Source organism: Portunus trituberculatus, chromosome 20, assembly GCF_017591435.1.
Source record: "Portunus trituberculatus isolate SZX2019 chromosome 20, ASM1759143v1, whole genome shotgun sequence".
NCBI classification, from domain to species: domain Eukaryota; kingdom Metazoa; phylum Arthropoda; class Malacostraca; order Decapoda; family Portunidae; genus Portunus; species Portunus trituberculatus.
Genome location: NC_059274.1, coordinates 13,093,624 through 13,119,462, shown reverse-complemented (window position 1 = coordinate 13,119,462; position 25,839 = coordinate 13,093,624). Strand labels below are relative to the sequence as shown.

Genomic DNA, 25,839 nt, shown 5'->3' with positions numbered 1-25,839 from the left:
TCATGTTCGCAAGGTCAGCAGGATGAGTCGCGCCACAAATGATCAGTTCAGAGACAACTCAACGCGACCTTGAAATCTATTGTTACTCCAGCTTCTAATGTTCTCACATAAGATCAAACACCCAAATTTCATCGCAAAACCACCGTTGCAGGAAGAAATGAAACACGTGTAAGCCATGAAGCGCCTCTCCAGGTTATCCTGTTTAATGTGTCATGCTCTTGAGAAGGTAAAACTTTGGTAACTTCAAGTATTTTCGTCAAAGAGGGTGAAACAGAGGCAGTCCTGGCTACTTTAACGCCCTGGGGCGAACGAACTCTCCATCGTACGCTCCCACCACAACCTCAACCCAAACCCAAACTTAAACCCACCGCCGAACCCCACCAACACACCAGCACAAAAATTATATTTTATTATTACAAATAATATTAGATACAAAAGATTAATAAGAAATAAATAAAACAATACAATAAAAATAATAAAATAGATAAATGAAATAGAGTATGTAAACACCAATGTAAATTGCACAAATCCTTCAACACACAAGTATAAATGAATAAAATAAGATGAAAAAAATATTACTAATAATTAGCATATTCTGAATTCAGTGCTTAGACTGTAGCAGATTTTTCAACCTGTGTCTTTCACCCTGTTTACACCTGACATTAGACTGTGTGCTATCAAGTAGTGCTTGACCACATGAAAGTACAGGTGCAATGTGCAATATGAAACTTCATTATATATATATATATATATATATATATATATATATATATATATATATATATATATATATATATATTTTTTTTTTTTTTTTTTTTGTCACTTGTCCAAGATGCATCCTCGGCTTGACTTATCACCTTTTCCGTCCGTCAAACACCCGGAGTCAAGACTGATGCAATGTAAACAAACTGACATAGATGCATGCACTGATTCCTGTTTTTTTTTTTTTTATTTATTTCTATATTTTTTCACATAACCCAATAAATTACATGTAACTATATAGGGTTTATATTAATTTTTTTGAATGAAATGCAATTTATTTTGGAAGCAGCAGTTTGTGACCTGGGATCATTAATCATCTAGAGGTCAGGATATCCCCTGCCCCCCACACTTCTTTGCCTTTCCTCCAAGAGTGAGAGTCACAGGCGCAAGTTGATTCCCCGCCCCCCTCCCCTTTGCCTTTTCTTCTAACACACAACCTGTATACATGACTTAGAAGCAAGTTGACGTGAAAGTAGGGGCGCTTCAGCGACCACTCCTCTAACTTGACATGGAAATTAAATTTTAAGGACAGGCGCTCGTGCCCCCCCAAATGAATTGGGCCCTAGGCGGTGGGCCACATCGCTCATAGCAAAAACCTTTCTTGGGATGAAATAAGATCAATGCCATGCTGTGCAGAAGCGAGTTTAATAGACGCAAGAATCATGTTGAAGTCATGCTAATTTGCCTTAATGCCTCGTCCTTCTTTTCACACGTCCCCTGGCACGATGGCGTCGTGATTAGGTGAGCAGACAGATAGGATTGGCATGAAGTTTAGGGAAGACATTACTTTTAAGGGTGTTATCTTCCACTGAACGCATGAATTACGTAATAGTTAAACAATACTATAGTAGTAATAGTAGTTGAAGTAGTAGTACGTAGTAGTAGTAGTAGCAGTAGTAACAGTACTGTTGTGGTAGTGGTGGTTATATTTACATATTGTACATTTTTTATGTTGATTATTTATAATCATTCGCTGGCGTGGCGTACACCTTTAAGCAAGGGCACACACACACACACACACACACACACATTGATCTTTCCTACGAAAAAAAGCTTAACATACAATTACACATTACATTACCAAGAGAGAGAGAGAGAGAGAGAGAGAGAGAGAGAGAGAGAGAGAGAGAGAGAGAATCATGTTATATAACTGTACTAGGTAGAGACAATTAAAGTTAACATGGCACTAATAAAGAAATACCATCAGGAACAAGAAAAAACAAAACAAAAAACGTAACACTCAGTAAAGATATAAAAAGGATAGTAAAATAGTAGATAAAAGATAAATAAATAAGAAAAGCTTTCTTGACAAGGCAATAAATTTACGTATTATTCTTTATTCTAGGTAGGTATCTTCAATGGTTCTCTGTTGCAGGATTCTTATGGATGTGAGAGTGAATCCTAGGAGTCCCGGCTGTTCGCCGATCGAGTGGCTCCCCCTTGGAGACAACGGAAATACGGCACACAGGAACAGTGTCAATGTTCTTATTATTGTTACGATATATACTTTTTCATTGTTATTGTTGTTCTTGTCATTGCTATTATTATTATTATTTTTATTATGATTTATTATTTTTATTGCTAATATTATTACCATTATTATTTTCATTATGCTATTATTACTATTACTAGTTATTATTATTATTGTTATTCTTATTACTATCATCAAAACGATGATGATGTGGCAATGATATGGCTATGCAGCTCAGTGAAGACAATACAGTATATCTTATTGGAAAGTGGAAATACTTGTCATCTTGTAGGCTCAGTGCATCTACCTAGCAAAGAGTAGGTACTTGTGACCTTGTGAGATACTGTGGAGTCTATGGACACAAGACTGACATTTCTACTTCACTTTTTAAGTGTGTGTATTTGCGAAAGCAGCACGGAATAGCAAAACTGTAAGCAGTATATACACCATTAACTGTGTATGTGTGTGTGTGTGTGTATATATATATATATATATATATATATATATATATATATATATATATATATATATATATATATATATATATATATATATATTTCCACAGTATTATCTGCATAAAATTAGCTTTCTAAAGGTCAAAATGGCAACCAACCATTCAGTTTATAAATCAGAAGAAAAATGTACATTTATGGGGAATCAGCACCATGCTGAGAAAAGTCGGAATAATGCACAGGATAATAATGATTAGTAGTGTGTAGGGCAGGCAGTTCAACTGCTGGGTGGGTTATTGATTGGGAGGTTTAGCCTTTGCAACAGTATCTTCCCTGATGCTATTTATTTTTAGCTTCCATTTCTTATTGTGGTTTGATCTGCTCTCTTGTTTCCCTAAAATATCACTTGATTTTTCTTGTATTTTCAATTTTTTTTTTTTCAGTGTCACCATTATTCCAAAGGAGCTCACCAATAATCCAAACTTTATTTTCTATATATGGGCTTTGTAATTCATCCTTTAATTATATCTTCCTTCATCCTTATCAGTCTATTCCCTTTCTATTGAACAAAGCTGTTGTGGGTCTACAATTTTTTTTTTTTTTTGTAGAGCTCTTGAAACACCAACAATACAGGCTATAGAGTCACTAGTATGAGAGAATAGTACTTCAAAGGAGACAAATATAATGATCAAACTGAGTAAAGACAAATCTGATTTTTTAGAGTTCAGTTTCTTTTGGACACTGTACGTAATGTTGTTTCTAATGAGACTATATGTACATACAGTGGACTCTAAATTTTCCAGACAAAAGCAAAAAGGTTGCCCATATTTGAAAGATAATAAAAGGGCAAAAATAGATCATGAATATTTTTGTGCAGTATACATGAGTTACATACATACAACCATACAAGCCTTTACTTAATCATGGTTCAACTAACAAATTCTTAACCTACTATGGTCTAAAGGTAACACAAAGTGAAACTGACAATTCATTAAATTTAATCTCATTTATTTTTCCTAGACTGTCTGGAAAATTGAGGATCCACTGCACAGATACATTTTATTCAGCATGTAGCACAACAGTTGGTCACTTCCATGGAAGGAATTTATACACTCAGGACATCTTACTGTAGTTAATTTCGAAAGCTATATTTACTCAGGTAGTGTTTTATAGGAAATATTTTAAATCAAATTTTCATATTCTAGGACTTCACACCATCACCATTATAGTGACTAAGAACATGTTTCATGTCCTTTGTCACTCCTATGACAAAACCATACACTTTCCAAGAGAAATTCTAGTGCACAGCCATGGCTTGCCATCACAGCTTAGTTTCACATGACAAACAGAAATGACCTTCATCTGTAGGGGTAGTGTTAATTTCAGGGTACTACAGAGAAATATTATATACCTACCTGAAGATGGTACAGAATATTCTTTATTCTGGTAAAACCAAATTGCACAAATAGTAATTAAAAACTCTGGTAAGAAAATTTAATTTTCAAACTGGCCTCTTTACCTGTCTTGGCACCAATATAGCTAGACAGATATGTGTGACCAAAAAATAATGTCCATTTTACAGAGACCTAACAAGACAATAAATACTTTCCACAGATCACCACTCTATTCAACATGAGAAATAATGGTAGGTAATTAGTGTCACAACACATAACTCGGATTTCACAAAGAATAATAAGACACATGAGGGCGTTAGAACTTTATGAAATGCATGATAAAAAAAGACTCCCAGCCATTTCACATTCACCTAATTAAGACAAAAATTATTTTACTGGCTTCATGTACCATAATCCATCATTAAGATAGTGACAGTTCTCTATGCCCACCCCTTTATTGGTTTTGGCTATGTCCTGTGTGGAGAGAGAAGTGACACCCACACAAAGAGCATGTTGCTTCCCTTCTGCCATCACTGCTACCACTGTACTTTGAGCCACTTCTGACATCTTGGCTCCTGGGGAAGTTAATCCGCGGCACATGATGTTGGCACCACTGAGAATGAAGCGGATGGCACCTTTGTCTACTTGCATCCAGGGCAGCATGAAGGGATCTGTGGAGTGGGTCACAGGTATCATTGTACTTATAATGCAATTCTATTTATAATATGTGAAGCCAACAGCTGAAAATATACATCTGAGGTAGAAAGGGATATTAAAAGTAATAAGAATAAAAACACTCGACCACGGGCAAATTATGAGGAACTATATTATCAAAATGTAAAATGTGTGTGTGTGTGTGTGTGTGTGTGTGTGTGTGTGTGTGTGTGTGTGTGTGTGTGTGTGTGTGTGTGTGTGTGTATATATATATATATATATATATATATATATATATATATATATATATATATATATATATATATATATATATATATATATATATAAAGGATACAATGTTTGCTTCTTCATTAATTCATGACATTTGCCTTTGGCAAAACACATCATCAGGTGCTAAAATATTAAAGAAATAATGAAAATGACTAATAAAATCAATAATAAAACTAAATCTTACAAACAATAATAAAGATATGATATAAATGTATATACACATAAGTGAAAAATATAAGGAACATAGCTGAAATTTCTGCTGATGGCCTTCTGATGGCCTCTTGAAGCTTCCCTAATTTTGTTATGTTAACTCCTCTCCTTTGACTGGCTGACTGTCTACAGCCTCTTTTTCTAACAACCGCAAACCCAGATGACAAAGATTTATGTCATGATTATTTTAGCAACAAATGGATATACAGGTAACTCGATTTACACAATATAGATGCGTTCCAAGAGGCATCGCGTATATCAAAATTCGCATAAAACAAACATGTAATTCTCATAAGAAACAATAGATAATAGGGGGGATGTGGAATGTGGTCCAAAAAAATTTGTACAAAATACTCTATTTATTTGGCTAAATTAACATGTTTTTATTATTAACATTAAATACTAGAAGTGTATTTGAAGTAACGGAAAAAGCAAGAAATAATAAGAGAAAGCAAAAAATAATAAGAGAAAACAACAAAACAAAGAATACGTAAACACAACACTCACTGCGTCACTGCCTTCACCACTCACACCACAGTCAGTCACCATCTTTCTCTTTATCAAAAGTCCACTTATCAAAAATAACCCCACAGTATAAAAGTAAACACTAGTAAAAAAATAAACGCAGGACGCCAGTGTCTTCACTCCTCACAAGCACTCGCCGTCGCTGTCCACCTCCAAGTCAAGGACGTCATCATCCAGCTGCGCTTCCTCTGCTTCCACCACTTCTACAGGATCGCCCACATCCTCATCTGGTACTACATCTTCCATTAGTGTTTTCTTGAAAAACTGCAGCATGGTGGTCTGGCACTTTTTATTGGAAAAATCTTTCTGCATCCTTGTGTAGCAGAAGAGTGTGTCCATGGCAACGGAGCTCCCACCTATCGGCCAGCTGCAGAATTCTCTGGCGTGCAGTTTGAAATTGCGTCTGGCGCTCAGTTTGAAAATGTAGTTGTAAGCAAACCGATCACGCAAATTAAATTAAATATAATATTTTTTTGGTTGCGTAATAACAAAAACACGTAAATTAAACACGCGTAAATCGAGTTACCTGTATATATAACCAATAATCTTAAATTTTTGGTCATCATTACCATAGTTTAGGCAGACACAAAGTGGGTAGCAGAATGTAAAGATGACACATCACATAAGCCAACTATATATATATATATATATATATATATATATATATATATATATATATATATATATATATATATATATATATATATATATATATATATATATATATATATATATATATATATATATATATATATATATATATATATATATATATATATATATATATATATATATATATATATATATATATATATATATATACAGTAAGGTCTTGGTTTACGCCAGAGTTACGTTCCTGAAACATGACGTAAGTCGATTTTGTACGTAACTCGAGTTTCCGTACATTTCAAAGCATATTATGGAGTTTTCAACCAATCATTGTTTATGGTCATTCAGGTAAGTTAAAGGTTATATTGTTATATTATTTACAAGTATGTAGGAATATGAAACACAAGCTTGTTTTTGTTGTTGATTAGGGCCACGAACGCGAAGGACTGCAGGTTGCAGAGAGGGTGGACGCCTGAGGCCGCCAGGAGGGTGGGCAGGTCGAATGTTGTGACGCCCAGGGTGACAGCTGGGAGCGAGTGCAGTGCGGTGGGAGTAGAAGCGTGGGCAGCGGGCAGGAAATGCAATAGGAAAGGGCAATAGGGATCAGCAGACAGGCGCAGACGGTGCAAGTCAGCTGCGAGTGTCGTGTGGCCCAGGCGAAGGCTCGGAGTTGTTATTGTTGTGATGGGTGTGCGAGCCCTCAAGGTCGTCAACCTCCCGTTGTCATGGTAACGGGCTTCCCATTTTCTTCTTCCTCCCTCACACACAGCTGCTGCCTCCCTTCTCATGTCTTTTAATTATGTCCTCTTTTTTCTTGTAGCATAATGGTTTTCCTTTTCTTAGCATCACTGCTGTCACTAAGAAGTTTTCTTTGGTGCCATTGAGCAAGATACTAAAAACTTGATTCAGTAAACGCAGAAGTAGGATAACACTCTTGCCAGGGGCGACGGTGTGGTGGAACTGAGGCAGGGTGTTATTGTATTCAAGCGTGAGGCGGGCAACCACCAACAATAACAATAAATCCCGCACTTTACGATTTATAAATTTTCAATTTTTTTAATCTTAAATTGCCTTATAATGGACTGACATAACTACGAGTTTGACGTAACTTGAGACCGATGTAACCCGGGACTTTACTGTATATATATATATATATATATATATATATATATATATATATATATATATATATATATATATATATATATATATATATACAGGCAACCCCGTTTAACGAAGGTTCACACAACAAAATTTTGCTACAATGAAGGCTTCATTTTACTACCATCTGCTCATTTAACGAATACCAAACTCGCTTTAACAAAGTTTTATCCAGGTAATTTTTTCCAAGTTTGAAAGCCCTGCCGTATCACGCAAGCCGACAAGCTTTTGAATACACTAGCAGCCACAAATACTAAGGCATGCCTCAGGAGAAATCCTGGGACACCTGTAGAATCAAGATCAAGATCAAGATCAAGCCTCTTGTGGACAACACCCACCACTCACTCCCATAACAGCGTCAGCAGCAGCTCGTTTTCACTCGCTCAACTTCCCACCAAAACACCTTGCAATGTGGCCTAGCATTCCTAAGAAGACCAGGAAGTCTCTTACTCTCGAAGTGAAGCTGGATATTATTCACAGACACGAGAGGCGAGAAAACTATAGCATTGCTGGCCACCATCCTAATTCCATTTACTGTCTCTACTATTTTCAAGTCAGCAGACTATTAAGAAGGCTGGTGAGACTGTATCTTCCTTGCAAGCTAAAAGAACCACCTGAACTCGTGACTCTACAACGGATAAAATGGAAAGCCTTGTGGAAATGCGGTACATAAGTTTTGTATGCGGTACCATGATGCACACTTTGTTTACATTCCACAGGTTGCCGGTTAGTGTCTTTCCCGTTTCACTCTCCCTCCCTTCATAAATTTAAGATCATCAACATTATAAAGCTACATACATACATACATTAGTGTACATTATAATGACTTAAATAAAATTTAACTGCCTAAATGTTAAACTTCATAATTTTTACTTTCATTAAACCTTTCACCGTACTATGATGCACTCTCACTTTGCTTACTCTCAGTGGAAGTTCAAGTCAGGGCTTAACGAAGTGTTTTTTAGGAACGTAACCTCTTCTTTAAACGGGGGTTGCCTGTATACATATATATATATATATATATATATATATATATATATATATATATATATATATATATATATATATCTTTAGTTCAGTGCATATTAGTATATATATATATATATATATATATATATATATATATATATATATATATATATATATATATATATATATATATATATATATATATATATATATTCTAATATGCACTGAACTAAAGTTACTGTATAAAATATCAATAATCAAATAAAAGCTTACCTTGTATAAGGCATAAGGATTGACTGTGGATAACTACTTACATTTGTGTAGGAGTTTTAAGGTGGGCATCCAGGTGCCTTCCCTCTGTCTGAAGAACAGCAACTCCCCATCACTGCGCACCAACAGCTCTATGTGTTCATGACTGTTAGGGAAGAAACATTACCATTAAAGAGACATTAAGGCAGCAGCAACATAACAGTGGTAAAGCTGTGACATGTGATGAAATCTTACTGCAACATGATGAGAGGTAATCAAGATCAGATTATGTATCTTTTTTTTTCAGCCATTGGGATGGTAATAGTTCATGAAAAAAGTAAGCATATTGTAAAACATAATAAATCAACACATACAATATCCTTAAGAGCCACAAGTGTATATACATACATACATCCTGTTCAGTATAATCAGTGTATTACATCACAACTCTTACAGAATTAGGATGGCTCTATTTTTCCATTTCAGCTGCAGTTAGATGATTCACCACAAACTCACCACATCATGAAAATCAGTGTTTGCAAGTAGCATATCAGACATGGCAGTCTCAGCATTGGTTGCAAGGAGGTAAAAAAAAAAAAAAAAAAAAAAAAAAAAAAAAAACTAATCACAACAACAAAGACATGGTCTAGACAGGACTATGAGGGGTTAATCAAGCATACCTTGTTGAGTCTGTCTAAAGTGATCAAAGGAAGAAGAAAAGTGATTTTAGTGGGGGATTTCAACTGTACGGAAGCAAACTGGGAGTACTATGAAAATGGCAGTGGGGAAGCAGCATTGGGGGAAAGATTTTTGAAGCTAATGATGGAAAATATGATGAACCAAATAGGCAATGAAAACATTAGATACAGAAAAGACAAGCCAGTGAGCAGGGGTGTGGAGTCAGATTTTCAAAGACTCCGACTCCAATAAATTTAAATGTTGCAACTCCGACTCCAGGAAATTTGAAGGTTGCAACTCCAACTCCAACTCCGCTTTTTTTTTTTTTTTTTTTTTTTTTTTTTTTTTTTTTACAGTACAACGATATAGTCTATTTTTTTTTTACATGAGGGATGGTGGCCAAGGGAAAAGATTAAACAAAAAGCCCGCTAGTTGCCACACCCAAAAAAGACGAAAGTTAAGAGAAACAATACTTACATATTTTCGAGTCAATCCATAATAAAAGTGTACTTGACAATTATATAATTATCATAAATTAATAAAAATTATCTTTATATGTAATACTTGATTGGACACATCCTCCACAAAGTCAATTTCTCCCAATCTGTAGGAATCTCTATGAAGTGGAATCTTTACTCGAAAATTTATCACGTAAAGGAGTCGGAGTCGCTCATATTTTTACCAACTCCGATTCTGACTCTGACTCCGACTCCGACTCCAACTCTGACTCCAATTCCGACTCTGGCCAAAAGTAGCCGACTCCTCGACTCCGACTCCACACCCCTGCCAGTGAGACTAGATCTCTTTTTGACAAGAGAAATCCAAATTAATGATGATTTAAGATATGAGTGTCTGCTACGCAAAAGTGATCATATGGTCGTAGAAATGGAGATATAGGTTAACAGCGGCAAATTAGATGAATCATATAAAGAAAAAAGGTTAATTTACAGGAAGGCAGATGTACAGAAGCTTAAGGAGTAGTACGTACTTTGAAAACTCAAGCAGGGAGGAGTTGCTAAGAGCAGGAGGGCATAAGAATTATAATATTTTCATGGAAGCATATAAAATAGGCATCACAAGATTAGTCCCAAAATAGAAGCCTAGAGAGGAAGGAAATAGGACTGGTTCAATGTAAAATGTGCCAGAGCAAAGAAAAAGAGGGACAAAGCATGGAAAAAAATGGAAGAGAAATATAAATCCAAGAAACATGGAAAATTTCAAATTAGCAAGGAATGATTACATGAAAGTGAAGAAGGAGGAAGAGAGGGAATATGAAAAGGACATCATGGAAAAATGCAAGGAGTAGCCAAAACTGTTATACAAATTCATTAAAATGAAGGAGGCTATTAAAAGACTGAGAGGAGAACTTTGGATAACTGATGATCTAAAAAGCATGGTAGAATTGTTAAACAACAAATTTCAACAAGTTTTTACTCAAGAGTCCAAATTTGAGAAGCCGCATGATTGTGAGGAAGGTATTCACTAGGACGAGATCAGAATAGAAAAGTTGGATATATATATATATATATATATATATATATATATATATATATATATATATATATATATATATATATATATATATATATATATATATATATATACAGGGGATCCTCGTGATTCGACTGTTCGCAGTTTGAATTATTGCCAATTCAAACTCAGTTAATTAATACCCAATCCTCAAGGTTCCACTGACTGACTCGCCAATTTGACATTCATATCTTGTATGCCACCCGCCCAGTCAAATCTGCCGCCAGCCCGCCAGGCGGAAATGTAAACCAACACTACCCTGTGCATCTTTTAATCTGCATCACTCTTGCCCCAGCCGGTTTCCAGGCAGGCCACACTCCGCTGTTCCACCTCCTGCCTCCACGCCGCTTCGACCATGCCATGCAAAGCTGCCTCCAGCCCCAGCCCTAAGAAGCACAATTTCCTGCCTTTCAAAGACAAGCTTGAGCTTATAAGAAAGTGTGAGGCAGGTACAGTATAGCTCACAGTGTCATTGCAGTGCAAATGGGTGTTCATAGATCAACAGTATCTACAATTTGGAAGAACAGGGACAAGTACCGCGAGACCACTGCATCATGCAAGTGTTTTTATTTCTAAAAATGTACTGTACAGCACCCTAAAGTATTTAATAAAAAAAACGTTAGATATAAATGAAGCCTTTAATAGTACTGATTTAGTATAAGTTAGTGTTTTTTAGAGGATATAATGATGTTTTGAGGTTCTAAGCTGGAGGTTGGTCCCTATCCCCCATAATTCTTAAGTATCCTATGGGAAAAATTGCTTCATGATTCGAATAAATGCTGATTCGACCAATGAAAAACCGCCCTAACCTCGTCGAATTGCAAGGATCCCCTGTATACATTATATATATATATATATATATATATATATATATATATATATATATATATATATATATATATATATATATATACAGTAAGGTCTCGGTTTACGTCAGAGTACGTTCCTGAAACATGACATAAGTCGATTTTGTACATAACACGAGTTTCCGTACATTTCAAAGCATATTATCGAGTTTTCAACCAATCATTGTTTATGGTCATTCAGGTAAGTTAAAGATTATATTGTTATATTATTTACAACTATGTAGGAATATGAAACACAAGTTTGTTTTTGTTGTTGATTAGGGCCACGAATGCGAAGGACTGCAGGTTGCCGAGAGGGGTGGCCCTGAGGCCGCCAGGAGGGTGGGCAGGTCAAATGTTGTGACGCCCAGGGCAGACAGCTGGGAGCGTAGTGCAGTGCGGTGGGAGTAGAAGCGTGGGCAGCGGGGCAGGAAATGCAACAGGGATCAACAGACAGGCGTAGATGGTGCAAGTGAGCTGCGAGTGTCGTGTGGCCCAGGCGAGGCTCCGGAGTTGTTATTGTTGTGATGGGTGCGAGCCCTCAAGGTCGTCAACCTCCCGTTGTCATGGTAACGGGCTTCCCATTTTCTTCTTCACTCCCTCACACGCAGCTGCTGCCTCCCTTCTCATGTCTTTAATTACGTTCTCTTTTTCTTGTAGCGTAATGGTTTTCCTTTCTTAGCATCACTGCTGTCACTAAGAAGTTTTCTCTTTGGTGCCATTGAGCAAGATACTAAGAACTTGAGTCAGTAAACGCAGAAGTAGGATAACACTCTTGCCAGGGGCGATGGTGTGGTGGAAGTGAGGCAGGGTGTTATTGTATTCAAGCGTGAGGCGGGCGGTGTGACGGGTAACCACCAACAATAACAATAAATCCCCCACTTTACGATTTATAAATTTTGTTTTTTTAATCTTAAATTGCCTTATAGTAGACTGACGTAACTACGAGTTTGACGTAACTCGAGACCGACGTAACCCGGGACTTTACTGTATATATATATATATATATATATATATATATATATATATATATATATATATATATATATATATATATATATATAAATTGATGGAGGAACTAGAGAAGAGAAAGGCAATGGGACCGGATGAAATTTCAGGTAGCAGACTGAGAGCATGCAAGGAAAAACTAGTAGGCCCTATACAAGACATCATAAAATGTTCAATAGAAAGTGGCACTGTACTGGAGGAAAGGAAAAAGGGCCAAAATGATTCCCATATATAAGAGTGGTGGGAAGGTGGAACCCTTAAACTATAGACAAGTGTCACTAACCAGTGTGGTGTGCAAGATGTGTGAGAGAGTGAGAGAGAAACAATGGATTGAGTTTTTAGAAGATAACAAGCTAATCTCGGACAGACAATTTGGTTTTAGAAAGGGCCGCTCTTGTGTAACAAACTTGTTGAGTTTTTACTCTAGAGCAGTAGACATAATTCAGGAGAGAGATGGATGGGTAGACTGTATATAACTGGATTTAAAAAAGGTTTTTGACAAGGTACAGCATATGAGACTGCTATGGAAATAAAAAAATAAGGAAGGATTAAAGGGGAAGGCATTATAGTGGATGGAGAGTTAACTGAGAGGAAAGGAAATGAGAATGGTAGTAAAGGATATTAAATTGGAGTGGAGAACAGTAGAGAGCGAAGTGCTACAAAAGTTGATGTTCGCACCTATACTTTTTCTCATATACATAAATGACATGCCAGGTGGAGTAAACAGTTACAGGAACCTATTTGCAGATGATGCCAAGCTGCTCAGACAAGTAAAAAAACAAGGAGGACTATGAAATATTACAGGAGAACCTTAATTAACAAGATCTGGAGGTGGAGTAGGAAGTGGGAGATGGAATTCAATGTGGATAAAAATCATGTTATGAAATTGGAAAGGAATGGAAGATAACTGGAGGGAATCTACAAGATGGAAGATAGTGTAGAACTGAAGAAAGTTAACAAGGAAAGAGACCAAGGAGTGATTATATAAGAGAATAGTCAACAGGATAACCATGTGGACAAAGTATTGGCGAGACATACAATTTGGTAAGAAATATCAGATTGACTTTCCACTATATGGATAAAGATATGATGAAAAAACTGATATCCACTGTGATCAGACCCAGATTAGAGTATGCAGGGATGGTGTGGTCCCCACACAAAAAGAAATATGTATGGAAATTGGAGAGACTGAAAAGGATGGCAATGAAGATAGTACCAGAGCTAAGAGGGATGACATAAGATGAGAGATTGAGGTTTTTGGATCTACCAACACTGGAGCAGAGAAGCGAGAGGGGGGAGGACCTAATACAAGTCTACAAACTAATGAATGGAATTAATGTAACAGATAACGAGGAGCTGTTACTAAGAGATGAAGTCACCAGTAGAAACACAAGATGTCATAGTAAAAAGTTGAGGACGGGCAGATGCTTCAAGGACATAAAAATTCAGCTTTCCACAAAGAAGTATAGAGGCATAGAATAGCCTGAGTGAAGATGTTGTGTCAGCAAGGAGTGTGCATAATTCAAAGAAAAGTTGGACAAATGCATATATGGAGATGGTGCCACATAAGCGTAATGCCCAGACCCTGTAAACCTACAACAAAACACACACACACACACACACACACACACACACACACAGTCAGTGTTGGCACCAATACTTTTCCTCATATATATAAACGACATGCCAGAGGGAGTGAACAGGTACATAAATCTGTTTGCGGAAGATGCGAAACTGTGCAGAGTCATAAAACAAAAAGAGGATTATGAAATACTGCAGGAAGACTTAAACAAGATCTGGAAATGGAGAAAAATGGGAGATGGAATTCAATGTGCACAAAAGCCATGTCATGGAAATGGGAAAAAAGTGAAAGACGACCAGTGGGAATCTATAAGATGAGAGATGGAGTAGAACTAGAAAAAGTAAAAAGGAAAAGGACTTGGGAGTGACGATGGAAGAAAACAATCAACCGGTAAGCCATATTGATAGAATTTTCAGAGACATATAATTTGCTAAGGAATATTGGATCAGCATTTCACTACATGGACAAAGAAATGATGAAGAAATTGATAAGTACTAAAATAAGACCTAGATTGGAATATGCAGTTGTGTGGACCCCCTATAAAAAGAAACATAAAGAAATTGGAGAGACTACAAAAAATGGCTACAAGAATGGTTCCAGAATTTAAAGGGATGACATATGAGGAGAGACTAAAAGCTATGGATCTACCAACCCTGGAACAGAGAAGAGAGAGAGGGGATCTGATACAAGTTTATAAATTGATTAATGGAATGGATCAAGTGGATAATGAGAAACTAATCCTGAGAGAAGAATATGACATTAGAAGCACAAGATCGCATAGTAAGAAACTGAGGAAGGGAAGATGTCTGAGAGATGTTAAAAAATATAGTTTCCCGCAAAGATGTGTTGAGACGTGGAACAGTTTGAGTGAAGAAGTGGTGTCAGCAACGAGAGTGCATAGTTTTAAAGAAAAATTGGATAAGTGTAGATATAGAGACGGGGCCACACGAGCATAAAGCCCAGGCCCTATAAAACTACAACTAGGTATATACAACTAGGTAAACACACACACACACACACACACACACACACACACACACACACACACACACACAAACACTCGGTAGCTCAGTGGTTAGAGCGCTGGCTTCACAAGCCAAGAGGACCGGGGTTCAATTCCCCGGCCAGGTGGAGATATTTGGGTGTGTCTCCTTTCATGTGTAGCCCCTGTTCACCTAGCAGTGAGTGGGTATGGGATGTAAATCGAGGAGTTGTGACCTTGTTGTCCCAGTGTGTGGTGTGTGCCTGGTCTCAGGCCTATCCGAAGATCGGAAATAATGAGCTCTGAGCTCGTTCCGCAGGGTCACGTCTGGCTGTCTCGTCAGAGACTGCAGCAGATCAAACAGTGAAACACACACACACACACACACACAAACACCCGGTAGCTCAGTGGTTAGAGCGCTGGCTTCACAAGCCAAGAGGACCGGGGTTCAATTCCCCGGCCGGGTGGAGATATTTGGGTGTGTCTCCTTTCATGTGTAGCCCCTGTTCACCTAGCAGTGAGTGGGTATGGGATGTAAATCGAGGAGTTGTGACCTTGTTGTCCCAGTGTGTGGTGTGTGCCTGGTCTCAGGCCTATCCGAAGATCGGAAATAATGAGCTCTGAGCTCGTTCCGCAGGGTAACGTCTGGCTGTCTCGTCAGAGACTGCAGCAGATCAAACAGTGAAACACACACACACACACACACACACACACACACACACACACACACACACACACACACACATACACACTCACACACCACATAGAACAGTGGAAAAGTGGAATGCAAAGAGTGATGAAGTTGTTATAGCACATACTCGTAATGTGCATAACTTTAAAGAAATATTAGATTAATGGAAACATGGAGACAGGACACTATGAGCCCCACTCAAACCCTGTACAATACAACTAAGTACACACACACACACACCGCGTAGTGTAGTGGTTAGCACGCTCGACTCACAATCGAGAGGGCCGGGTTCGAGTCCCGGGGCGGCAAGGCAAACGGGCAAGCCTCTTAATGTGTGGCCTCTGTTCACCTAGCAGTAAATAGGTACAGGATGTAACTCGAGGGGTTGTGGCCTCGCTTGTGTGTTGTGGTCTCAGTCCTACCCGAAGACCGGTCTATGAGCTCTGAGCTCACTCCGTAATGGGGAAGACTGGCTGGGTGACCAGTAGGCAACCGAGGTGAATTACACACACACACACACACACACACACACACACACACACACACACACACACACACACACACACACACACACACACAGAGAAGAGAGAGAGGGGATCTGATACAAGTTTATAAATTGATTAACGGAATGGATGAAGTGGATAATGAGAAACTGATCCTGAGAGAAGAATATGACTTTAGAAGCACAAGATCGCATAGTAAGAAACTAAGGAAGGGACGATGTCTGAGAGATGTTAAAAAATTTAGTTTCCTGCAAAGATGTGTTGAGACTTGGAACAGTTTGAGTGAGGAAGTGGTGTCAGCAAAGAGTGTACATAGTTTTAAAGAAAAATTGGATAAGTGTAGATATGAAGACGGGACCACACGAGCATAAAGCCCAGGCCCTGTAAAACTACAACTAGGTAAATACAACTAGGTAAATACACACACACACACACACACACACACACACACACACACACACACACACACACACACACACATCATAAAGCCCAGGCCTTGTAAAACTACGACTAGGTAAATACACACACACACACACACACACACACACACACACACACACACACACACACACACACACACACACACACACACACACACACACACACACACACACACACACACTAGTCTTAATTACTTATCATTTGATTAATATTCCATCATTTAATACTTTTAGCAATGTTAGTTACAAAGAATAATCCACTACATACTATATCAATTGAGTCTTTGCACACAAGTGACTTCTGTGTTTTAACTGCAATGCACTGTAATTAGTTGGGAAAGATTAAATACATCATTATATGGCACCTAAACTAGGGAGAGAAACTCAGGAAGTTGGCAGTTCTCAAGTCAGTGCATACATGAATGGTTATTACACAATGGAGAAGAATTTCATAGACATAATTGACTGTGAAAGTCTAATTAGGAAAGTACTAAAATGGCCAACACTCTGTAATCCAAAGCTGAAGGAATACAGGACCTAATCACTAGAATGCACATTTTTATAGTTCTAATTATATTCAAGAGCTTGTCAATCATGTCTATATTCATCCTAAAATACCTGAAAACTTGTTTTGGTATGTGATCTCACCATCTGCGGCAGTATAAAATTTTCCATCCCCACGTGTATGTTTGAAACTGCAGTGACGAGGGGGGGGATGTGATAAGAAAGTCCTATGTAACTCAATGGGGTGAAAAGCAAGACATCTTTGCCTTCCCTTCATTTATGTATTTTTGGAAACAATACACTTATTAATTTCCATATAAACATGAAAGAAAAATAATGAATGATGAAACATTTCACACTTTTGTTTAAATAGATGTGTTTGTAATGTTTCTGGAGATACTGGTGTTTCCATGTAATTGTAAATGTACCCTACGGCAGTGCAGTCTCCCATAGCCGGCATGAGTCCCCACATAAAGAATTCTTTGCCTTTACTCCTAAGATTGGCTTGCTCTACACTTGCCAATGCATTAGGAAGCTCATTTGGTACTTTCACATCACCACTAATACCTTCACTTTACACCTTATGATTAAGTAATTTAGTATGAGCCTTAAATCACATGCATCAACCCTTACATCCTCATTGGCCAAAAAACTCACTTTCATTCTCTTCTTCCTGTTCACTTTTTAAGTACTCAAACAATATTTTAGTCCCTTGAATTAACATAAAGCACAGCGGGACATGCTGTTTGCTGGCCTTTCAGCCAAAGCTGGAAGGCCAGTGTGGTCCTGGCACCTCCATGTCCTTGACACTTTAATCTTCAAGACCGTACCCTGCTAGGTCAGTCAGGTCAAGTCACTGTGGTTGATATGGCAACAGCATAGACAAAACTACAGCCAACATCCCAAGTACCAAGTTTGTCTGGATCCACCATAGTCCAAATGACATACAACTGCTCCCTTCCTAAGTCTACTGCTGCCTGACAATGCATTTTTCCCCCAGGTATAAGTACATGCATAGTTTTTTGTATTGCAGGAAATCCACCGTTAAACACACCCAATTTTACCACTTCATGAACCAATACATCTTTAACCACAATAATATGTTGAAGGGTTAACTTCCTGTAATGTAGAGCATGAATAGCAAGGCATGAGCAACACATTTTTTTTAGAGTGGTTGGCAAAAATGTTTGCCCCAACTGTCAAAAAATAACTTCAGGAAGTGAATCTCCCCCATAAGTGTCTTCTCACCTCTCATCGACCCAGTTTAGAGGAAGACTTAGGTATTGAGTATTAGTTTGCAAACATCAAATTTCTTTAAGACAATACAACTCCACTACTGCAGACCAGGCAATTCCAAATTTCAAGAAGCAGTACATGAAGCTGCTACTTTCCTTTTATCCCCTCCCTTCCCATCCACCTATGCCAGCAACAATCTACAACCAAGGTAAATACTGTGTACAAGTATTGTTTAATTTTAATATATTTGCCTAAAGTTAGTGTTATTTTATAATAACCGCGTAAAGTTGCAAGGTCAGACATCGGCTAGTCTCTTTGACTGGGAGCTGTAATAATGCATGTATTCTATCATAACTTCTGGGTGATTGTCAGACATTGGCAAGTTCCTTTGACTAATTATGCCAAAGCATTAGACACTGCAGCTAAGCTCCAGTATATTGGAAAAATTTTGTCATTTAGACAGATGGACCCTTATTCAATACAGAAACACCAATCCACATCCCTCCTCTCACGGTCTACCTCTCAACTTCCCAGCCTAATCTGGCATTACAAGTACATGGTGAACAGTAAAAATCAGTTGTTTGCTGGGGAAATCTCTCAAGGCATACAAGAACCTGGAGTCTTGGAAGTATTTCATTGCTAAAAACATGAATCGGGTGATGGTTACACAAACATCTACTCCTGGTATGAAGCTCATCATGGCAAAGATAGGAACATTTATTCATCTACTGGGAAAGGTGGAGTCCAATGTTGCCAATGTGACCTGCAGACAACGCAGCCATGACATCATTCCAATTCCTCTATACATATAAATCCATGTGTCTGTCCATCTGTCTGTCTATGTCCCACATCACCTCTATTTCAATTAAGGTTTCTCAAGATCATTTTCATAGAGAATTAAAAGAAATTTCTTAGAATTTAATTAGCCTACTTTGACATGCCAATGTAGAATCTAATAGAATACTTTTGCATTTCTTGGTGAATATTTTTCCTTGCAAGGAGGGTTAAGGGATAGTCTTGACATTGAAACATGTCTCTGAGCATGAAGGATTTATAAGTCAGCAACATCTATAAACCTAAACATTATCAGGACTTAGAGAAAACAATAATTATGCATAAATAAATCACTATCTAGTTAATTAAAGTCTCCTATACAATTTTGTCCTGGAAAAATTGTTGATTTAACATTTTCACTTTTAAAAGCTTGTCACCAACAACCACTCCCAAGGAAAAAGTCACCATTTTCACCTGAGGTGTGAAACAAATCAGGCAACAGAAAACTCACCTGACCTAACCCTGAGGCAGATAATCCTCTTAGTCTAATTCTGCTGCTGACCACCATAAATACCTGCAATAATAATCAGCACGTCATGTGTCTCTATATGTTAGAGGCCCAGCATACTAGGAGAGAAATGACTGAAGGAAACATGCATAAGAAATATGGTTAATGAGATAGGAATATATCAATTATATAAACAGTGCTCATGTGCACATAGACATATTACTGTGTTACATATGTATATGTATATAGTGGTATCTAATAACTCAAACTTATGTATATTGTGAAAATATGATAAAATCTGAAATATTATATATTTTAGGTTCCAAGGTCATGACTCATCTGTTTGGAAGTGGCAGCAATGAGGTATTTATGTGATATCTCACCAGCACAAAAAGTACATATAATGAAGACAAATTCCCTTCCTGTGGACTAAAGTAACAAAGAGAAGGAAGAAAATATTGAAGGCAGCAAGAAACTTAGAATGTGACCTTCAAGATTTTTTAATTATAGAGTTCAAAGTACATCTAATTGAAAACTTAAGACCAATAATTCATTGTTAAAAGAAAAGTAATGAACAAAATAGAAAGCAAGTACAATATTGATACAAGTGTTCTCAAACAAGAAGTTCATGCTAGATGTGGCTGATCTTTTCCTTTTCTTTCATTGACTCCATAAGATTGTGAGTTATTATTTAAAGGAATTCTCTTACAATGCTCAACAAAATTCAAAGGTGACAATAAAAAAAATAGGCATCCCATATCTGAGAAACCAAAAATATTCAGAACTCAAAACCGTTTGCCGTACATTATCTATAAATAAACTGTTATGAGAAGCAAATAGAGAAAAAGCCATAAGATGAGATGATAGTGAGATGAAAAGGGTGGCAGAGAGAACAAGAAGAGTGAGAGAGGGAGTGAGCAATATATGATGACTCTGGCCCACCACCTCCTTTAAAATCTACATGCTTCTTCAGACTCTCTAGACTTGTATATGATATATGATATAGCACAGGACCTATCGTACCCATTGAAATTGTTAGCTCTCACTCAGCCCTGTTATATGTCTATACTAATATATTCTGTTTAGAGCAAGAACAGTGAGAGTGAGGTGGAGTGCAACTGGGCTTTTTCTCCTACCCATCCTTTCTCCACACCACATGAGTAACTGTCTTCAGCCTTAGGAGCATGGTGCTGTGAACCGGTGTCTCTTTGTTAACTGGGCCAAGAGTATTGTAGTGAGAGGGTGCATACAACTAAAGGATTGACAGAGAAGTGGCATAGAGTTTTGTGGCAATACTTAGATGGTTATCAGAATTATTTATCACTGGAGTGTTACTGACAGTACTATATACATCCCTGCTATACAAGGTAGAATAAACACCTTTTCAGACCAATACCAGATGAAGTGGAGTGGATAATGTGGTCTTACCACCTTCATCAAGGCACCACGATTGTTTTATTTTTTGCCAGTCTACGAGCAGTTCTACGACTATTTGCACCTGTCAGTTGTTGTAGACTTGTGTTCTGATGTTTTGTGCTGTGAAATGCAACAGATATTTAGAGCTCACTCATGGTAATCTTGGAGCCAGAGGATTTCATAATACTCTGCTGGACTGCAGTTGTCTCTCCTTTCTCTGGTTTTAACTAGCATACTAGGTAACTATTGTGGGTGAAAAAGAGTTCTTAACTTGTCTTACAGCCTTTGGTTTTATGTCCATTGATGAAAAAAAAAAAAAAAATTGCATGATTGTCTACAACTTCTACTCATAAAATTAACACTTGCTGCTTGGATGTAGAAAAAAGTAATTCTTAATAAAGTACACTTGACCCTCGAAACAACGGACAAATGTGTGCATGACCCTGTCCGTAGATTGCAAAAGTCCATTCTTTGCAAAAGTCCGTAAAAAACTGTATAAAATGAGCGTAAAATACTGTGTAATCCAGAAATCATTCAAGCAGTATTACAAAGCATTAAGTACAACAAATAACCTGAAATAGATGACATGAGCACGGACTGAAGATAAAACATGGCGGCCAACAGCTGATGATGCGACCGACCCACCACCTACCGGACAATAATTTACTGGGAATGGACAGTCGCGCGCATTTTAATATTCGTCCATAGATTAAACCGGACTCCAGAATTTGTCCATAGTTTCCTAAATCCGTTGATGGGAGGTCCGTTGTTTCGAGGGTCGAGTGTAATATCTTCCATCTTCTATCCTAGTGTACCTTATGTTAATTCAAGGTAAGATTAAAATATTGTTTTGAGTCTTGAAAAGTGAAAAGAGAGAAGAGATTGAGAGTAAAGAGTCTACGGACAGTGAGGGGTGGGTAAAATTATCACACCTTCACTTGTTGTGTGACTACGACTGAGTGACTCAGGCCGGTGCTGCCTGCCAGTCTTAAGTTGGTACTATACATGTCTTGTACCCAATCTTTTCAGGCATACTTCAGATTTTGGCCAAAGTAAGTTCCATAATGATGAGAACCAACAGTTATTCACCCTATTCTTGATATATTTCAAATAAAAGTTTTGCATGCTAAAATGAAACTATGAAATAAAGTGCAATCTGACTGCAGATTACACCATGTATTGCACAGTAGTGATTAGTCACCAAGATCCAATGTACCTCGTGAAAAGTGCAGATGTACCACTGGGAGTACATGTAATCCAGGTTAAGAATCCCTGTGCTAAAGCAATTACATGTGTGTACACAGTCTGTCTTTTAACAGCTGTGGTTTTCCCATGCATGCACCATCACTCATACCTATTACTACACGGAAGTAAAATGTGACCAACAACTTCTTCCACTTAAACTGCACATGTATGAGAAATGCTATAACACAACTAACAAGGAAAAACATTGTCTCATTACAGTACAGCATATGCATATCATTTTAACAGTACTATATACGTACTGCATAATTTTCTTTTACTACATTAATATGACTTAAAAATAGTCATCTCTCATCAGCTAAATTTGATATGAAAATTTCACAATAAGCATTTCTTTCCTTGATTAATCTGTTGCTTTAAAGATTTATAACAGAAGTAATAAAAAATTCAACAAAAAGACTTCAATCTAAGACACCTCTGGACCAAACCATTTTGAATATGGGATGCTCAACCTGTAGTAAACATTGCATTTCATAAGCAGAAAAGCATTAGTAGGCACTTTTAATACCAGCCAGATCTACATGCAACTCCATCTCTCATGCAGACAACAGTATTCACCATTTCACAATCCTAAAGGCATCTTTCTTGGGCAGTATCTTCTCTAGGTAATCCCCAAGTGAAGGGAAGGACTCCACCAATCTGTTGCGTATTCCCTTCTGTACAGAAGACTTGAGCTGCTGGGTGCCTGACACAGACTCCTTCTCATCAAACCTGTTAATGAGTTACGATGAGTTACTGGATCAACGACAAATACAATGTCTATATACTACATGTATATAACAAAATAGATGACCTATAACAAACTAACTAGTTTCAAAACCTTATTCATTCAGTGTTTGTTTCAGCACATGTATTAAGGGTTACAATGCTTTCTACATATTACCAGTTTCCTATATTTGTGGATATTATTCCAATAGCTTTGATTAAGTAATTTTCCAATGAACCATGAGAACAAAGTGGCAAAGGTCTTCAGGCAAGAAAGCATTATATATGACATGATAAAATGGCAGCAACAAGGGTGGGTGTGGCAGCAGTGTTTTTAATTTGTTCCATTACAAGAGCGGTCACTATAAAGAAATGACACGAGCACTCATAAGTTGTGACTACTCCCATGTCTTTGATACTACATTAAAAAACTCCAGAAATTGGTAGTCTATCCTTAGGAACACTAATCTAACCTAGCATTACCTAACTAAATTAACCTAACCTAAGTGGGATTAAGTGATGCTAGGTTAGATTAGTGTCTCTAGGGAGATATAAGCTACCAATTTCTGGATATTCTGACTAACAATTTCTTGAGATTTTTTTCAGCAGTATTAAAGATGGCACCTTCCATAACAACAGCAGCAATTACTCCCATTTATTACTCATGGTAAAAGGTGACATTTAACCAAACTGTTATGCCATAAAGAACCTGGAAGTCTCAGGAAGACTAAACAGGGGTTGCCTTTTCCCCAGAATGGGGGTGGGGAGGGCGGGCAAAGCTATTCCTGACTTGTTTCATGCCGCAGCTGGATGGAGCCTAGTCTAGTATTCTTATGGAATGGTGTAATCTTGTATATTGTAGTGTATAGTACTGTGGCTCTTATATAATGTGATCAAGAAGATTGAGAAGGTTTTGTAATGTAGTATATATAATGTGACCAAGAAGATTGAGAAGGTTTTGTAATGTAGTAGAATTATCTAGATGTAACATATATTGTGTAAAAGGAGGTACTGAACCAACATGAGTCAGTCATTATTAAGTAGGAACAATATAGCTGGAAGAAGTGAAGTAAGCTGTAAGAAGAGGAACAATGAGATAGAAGACCAGTCTGTAAGAACAGTGCATTAGTGAGAAGAGTGGTAAGTGCGGAGACAGTGTTAGACTTGCTGCTGTTGTATTCACGTGTAAACTTCACAAGTTCTTCCCAACATATCCTTCATGGACTGTTATCAGTCTCTCAAAGACATCATTGCAGTAAACAGATCCTGTGTGTGAGGAAGACACAAACAGAAGTGCCCAACGTAACAATATTTTAGCTTTTCCCATCCAAAAACCCCACTTCTCTAGTCTAGTGGTTAAGAGATGAAAACATTAGTAAATATAGATGCATATCTTGTCTTAATATTTACCTGAGTGACTGCCAATCAGCTAATTTGATTCTAGCATCACTCCTACCTCCACCTTGTGCTGGTGTGGTGCCATACTGCATATTATTTCATCAATCAATGAGAAAAAAAAATTTGTGGCAAAATTTCTTACTGAGGTGCATTCTAGTAATGTAAAAATTTACTCGTCCTAACCTTTACACTGTAAGGTTGTCCTGTCAATGTTGACAGTTGCCACCCTGCGGCCTATGATAGATTATCTATAAATAGATTTAGGAAAAAAAATAAACATATTCCTTTTCTTCCTCATTATACAAGAATCTTATAATAATCTAAATATTTCGTTGCGACCGAAAAAAAAGTAAATAAAAAATAATTTCGGACATTTCTTGACAATTATCAAAGAAAATCCTGAATTTATGACAACCTCACGTTATCAACCTTCAGTTTCTATTGTTTTAGGGTCAATTATTCTGGGTGCGGGTATACTGTCCTCCCGGGACCATGAGGTGACAGGCCAGCCTCTGCCTGCCGGGTGGGCTGCAGCGGGACACAGGCCAACCAGACACAGCCTGTATGGACCACAGCTCATTTATCTGGCCACCACACCTAAATTTCAAGATTACCATAACAACGCAAACTTGTATATTGTATTCAAACTCACTTTTTAAACATGACTGCAGTGAGTAAATATCACGACAAGAGAAATAAGGCGGCGACCCCTCGGCTGTCTGCTGCTCCTGGAGTCTTCGGCGCACACTGCATCTCAGTCATGGCTCTAGTAATATCTAAACTTTAATCATCATTAATATTCAACCATTTCAGATATTTTCTTTTATACGATACTAAACTCCAGAATTGATAAATATCTACCTACCTGTTTTCAGTCAGTAGGACCGAAATTTCATGTAAGTGTAGTAATTTGTCTTTCGATTTCAGACTCAAGCTGTGACGTAAATAGTTGTACTTTCCAGGAATTACTTTTTTTTTTTTTCCTAAGAATATAATATTTGATTTATTTATTTGAATTATTTTATTGTG

The 25,839-nt window shown here is 37.5% G+C and overlaps 1 protein-coding gene across 1 annotated transcript; it reads right to left on the bottom strand.

Annotated features, from left to right (window-relative positions):
* Nucleotides 1–3,730: 3,730 nt before the first annotated feature.
* LOC123506613 (malignant T-cell-amplified sequence 1-like) lies at nt 3,731–25,610 on the bottom strand. The gene is made up of 4 exons (XM_045258859.1): nt 25,463–25,610; nt 23,266–23,418; nt 8,813–8,913; nt 3,731–4,750 (listed from the first exon to the last, which is right to left on the bottom strand). Exons 1-4 carry the CDS (start codon nt 25,471–25,473, stop codon nt 4,467–4,469), a joined length of 549 nt encoding a protein of 182 aa, XP_045114794.1. The 5' UTR covers nt 25,474–25,610; the 3' UTR covers nt 3,731–4,466.
* Nucleotides 25,611–25,839: the final 229 nt, after the last annotated feature.

Coding starts and splice junctions, on each gene's coding strand:
- LOC123506613 (XM_045258859.1), bottom strand. Junction 8,914..23,265: donor GCCTTTAGGATTGTGAAATG/GTGAATACTGTT, acceptor CTTCCCTAACAG/TCATGAACACATAGAGCTGT. Junction 4,751..8,812: donor CTTAAAACTCCTACACAAAT/GTAAGTAGTTAT, acceptor CCCACTCCACAG/ATCCCTTCATGCTGCCCTGG.